General features: G+C 43.2%; 1 protein-coding gene across 1 annotated transcript in view; it reads right to left on the reverse strand.

Moving 5' to 3' along the window:
* Positions 1-1,212, reverse strand: part of Exd1 (exonuclease 3'-5' domain containing 1) — a 29,530-nt gene extending 28,318 nt beyond the window's left edge. The window contains exon 1 of the mRNA XM_021192772.1: positions 1,080-1,212. Coding sequence (XP_021048431.1) covers positions 1,080-1,212 — 133 coding nt within the window. The remainder of the gene's footprint in view (positions 1-1,079) is intronic.
* Between the last annotated feature and the right edge of the window lie 3,092 nt (positions 1,213-4,304).

Raw genomic sequence — 4,304 nt, forward strand, 5'->3', positions numbered from 1 at the left:
GGATTTCTGAGTTCGAGGCCAGCCTGGTCTACAAAGTGAGTTCCAGGACAGCGAGGTTATACAGAGAAACCCTGTCTAGAGAAAGCAAAAAACAAACAAACAAACAAACAAAAAAGAATCCACCTGTTTAATAACACATACTATTTTTCCCCAAACTGCAAGAAATTGTGAAGGTTCTTAAAAATTTGAGCTAGGTGTGGTGGCACAGGCCTTTAAATCCAGCACTAGGGAGGCACAGCCAGGCAACTCTCTTGACTTTAAGGCAAGCTTGGTCTACACAGCAAGTGCCAGGCTAGCCAAGGCTGCACAATGAGACCCAGCCCAAAGGGGGAAAAATGTTAAGAAAACAAATCCCCAGTTGCTGGGATCAGAGCCATGTGCCCCAGCACCTGGCCCAGGTGGTACAGTGGCTTGAATGTCTTGCTCTCCACCACCAACTGAGCCACATAGCCAGCCCTGGTTTGGGTTTTGGACATAGGTTCTCATGTATTCCAGGCTGGCCTCAAGCTCATTATGTAGTTGAGACTGGCCCTAAATTCCTGACTTCTGGACTTCTTTTTGCCTGAGACAAATTAATCCTTTACATCAGTGATATTCTCTGTTGAAGACAAAAGTAATTTCAATAACAAGATTAATTTTAATATTCATATAAGCAAAATTTAACTGATGTCTCCAATTTTTAAAACTATATACTGAAAATTATCACCACAGGGCTAGAGAGATGTTTAGCATTCCAGAGGACCAGGGTTTGATACCTAGCACCCATAACAACCCCAGGTCCTGAGAATCCTATGTCCTCTTCTGACCTCTGTGGGCATCAGGCATGCGCATGGCACACACATTAAATATATAAATAATGAAAGAAATTTCCACTATAATGCCATTGAAAATACGGAAGTGAGGACCAACCAACACAGGCAGCCATGTTGCTCTGCTGGGGACTAGCAGTCTGACATTGTCCTACTGCCTTCTTTAAACAGGAACAACACTCCTTTCCCAGCTGCTACACTGCCCGAAATCATCCCCTAAACTCAGCCACTAAATCAAGGAGGAGGGGAACAAGACGAATAGAGTCAAACCGTTTTTCAGGACTACAATCTTGTTAGGATCCACATGCTGGAGCACGCCCTCAAAGATGCCAGACACCAGTGTGAGCTTCACCCTTCTCCACAAAATCTGGTTGAGGAAATGGTAGTCACTACTGGGATCCATGCTTTTGTATTCCAGAAACAGCCTTCAAAGAATCTTCTTTAAGCATCCAGACACTTGAAAAATAACAAAGAGATGATTATTTTGAAAAGACGACTTTGATGCAGGTATGGTAGTACGCATCTTTAATTCCAGATGACAGATGTGAGGGGATCTCTGTGAATTCCATAGCTATCTACATAGCAAGTTTCAGGCTAGCCAGGGAGACCCTCTCAAAAACAAACAAAGGAACAAACAAACAAACATAATTTTGAAAGTTTGGTTGCTTAGCTTTTCTCCAAATTTTTTCTTCTTTTTTTGTTTGTTTTGAGACAGGGTTTCTCTGTATAGTGCTGAAAGGCACTGGCTGAAAGCCAGGCTGGCCGCGAACTCATGAGGTCCATCTGCTTCTGCCTCCTGAGTGCTTGGATGGAGGGTGTGTGCCTGCTTGTATTTCTTCAAATCTCTAAAGCAGTGGCTCTTAACCTTTGGGCTGCAGGTGACAATGACCCTTTCACAGAGGCCACAGATCAGATATTCTGTATATATGTCTACATTACAATTCGTAACACTAACAAAGTCACAGTTATGAAGTAGCAACGAAAATAACTTTATGTTGTGGGGGGCGGTCACCACAACATGGGGAGATGTATTAAAGGGCCACAGCCTCAGGAAGGTTGAGAACCACTGCCCTGAGGGATAAGAGTAGTAGTTCGGTTTTGTTCATCACTTGAGATTGCTAAGAATAACCACAGCAAATACAATTCTATTCTTATATGTACAGGTGTTTTGCCTCCATGTATATCTGTGCACATTAGTTTAGTGCCCGTGGAAGCCAGAAGGGGGAGCCAGATGACCCTGAAACTGGAGTTACTTTTGGTAACTAAAGCCTTGTGTTAGGCAAGTGTTTAAGTGTTATTAAGCTCTCATCTATCTCTCTAGCCCCACGATTCATATGAATTTTAATTCATATGTAGGAAACTCAAAATTATAGGGCTATGGACAAGATAAGATTAGCTTTTTTTTTTTTTTAAAACAAAATGGACAAGGTAAGTGAATTATGTGGAAAAGAAGAGGAGGAATGACTGGGGAAGCCTGAGGGGATAGGTGACATCAAGGAAACTGCCTTCAGGGGACAGTGGGAATGAGAACACATGAGCTCACATGGCAGCATGCACAGGGCCCGCGCAGGTCCACGCCAGATGGGGTCCAGTGTTCAGAGGGAAGTAGACGACCTCTCAGCACTGACTCCAACTGACAACTGCTCACAAGGTAAAGCCTGTTTCTCCTGTAGAGTCTCACTGGCTATACAAACTACATTCAAGGGCAGGCCCTATGTCCAGCAGTAGACAGCCTACAGAAAATGAACTCAGCAATACTTCTGGAGACGTTTTGTCTCACATTGCTTTATCTGGGCTTACTAGACTTTTCCGATTTTGTGTGTTTATGTGTATTATTTATTTGTATGCCTCTGTTTCTCTGCTTTCTGTTTTTATGTTATATTCTGGATTATTTGCTTGCTCTGGCTCTCTTGAAATTCATTATGTAGATAAGGCTGGACTCTATCTCACAGAGATCCACCTGCCTCTGCTTCCCAAGTACTGGAGTTAAAGGTGTGCTTATTTTCTAAAGAGAGAGAGAAAAGAGATGAAGTTGGAAGTGTGGAAAGGTGGGAAAGATCTGGAAGGAAATGAAGGAGGAGAAAATGATCAGAATACATTGTATGAAAAAAGTATGTTTAGTTTTAAAAAACGGGCATGGTACTGCTCCTCTCTCATAACAGTGAAACCGAGGCCTATTACTTATTTTATTAAAATTAACTATTATAGTATAGCCCTGGCCAGCATAGAATTTGCTATAAAGATCAGCCTGGTGTGGAACTCAAAGATCTGCCTGCCATCCTGGATGTTGTGATTAAAGACTTATACTGCGTTTATCTTTCTACACAGTTGGTAGAAATTGAACTTGGGTCTTCACTGAGCCATTTCTCTAGCTCCCAAGTGTTTTTATCTGGTAATGTTAATTATACTGGGGGCTGAACCTAGAGTCTTCCACAGGCTACTATGTACTCTATCACTGAGATACATCCCTAGCTCCAGTACTGTGTTTTTAACTTTTTGTTTGTTTGTTTGTTTGTTTGTTTTGTTTTATCGAGACAGGGTTTCTCTGTATAGCCCTGGCTGTCCTGGAACTCACTCTGTAGACCAGGCTGGCCTCGAACTCAGAAATCNGCCTGCCTCTGCCTCCNGAGTGATGGGATTAAAGGCATGTGCCACCACCACCTGGCTGTTTTTAACTTTAAAAATTTTAATTTATTATTGTGTTTTTTGAAGCAAGCTCTCACTGTGTACCCTTGGCTGAACTGGAACTCTTTGCAGACTAGATTGGGAGCGCACACAGTGAGTGCTTTAGTGTGCTAGAATTAAAGACTTGTGCCATATGCTGGGTTATTACTACTACTACTACTACTGCTACTGCTACTGCTACTGCTACTACTATTGTTTTGTATGCATTGGCATTTTATTTGCACATATGCCTATGAACTACATGTATGCAGGCCAGAATGAGCTGAAGTTACAAATGGTGTGAATTATCAAATGGGTAGCCAGAACTGAATCCAAGTTCTTTGGAAGAGCAGTCTCTAGCTCCAGTATTTTAAAGCTCTCTAGTATAATACTGGAATTTGGGTCTGCATGCTGGTGTACACTTGAATCCCAGGACTCTCAGAGGTAGGGGCAGATGTAGGAAGGTCTGTGAGTTGGAGGCCAGCCTAGTCTCTCAGAGGTGGGGCAGATGTAGGAAGGTCTGTGAGTTGGAGGCCAGTCTGGTCTCTCCACTGAGCTCAAGGACAGGACTACACAGAGAGATCCTCTTTTTGTTGCTGTTTTTCTTTTTGGTTTTGTTGAGGCAAGGATTCTCTGTGTAGCCCAGGCTGTCCTGGACCTCACTCTGTAGACCAGGCTGGCCTCCAACTCACAGAGATCCATCTGCCTCTGTTTCCCGAGTGTCAAGCTGGGATTAAAGGTGTGGCACCCTCTACCTAGGGAATGGTACTACCCACAATGGGCTGCGTTTGGCTCTATCACTTACCTATCGATACAATTCCCTAGCCAGGT

The sequence above is a fragment of the Mus pahari genome, chromosome 3 (genome assembly GCF_900095145.1).
Source record: "Mus pahari chromosome 3, PAHARI_EIJ_v1.1, whole genome shotgun sequence".
NCBI classification, from domain to species: Eukaryota; Metazoa; Chordata; class Mammalia; order Rodentia; family Muridae; genus Mus; species Mus pahari.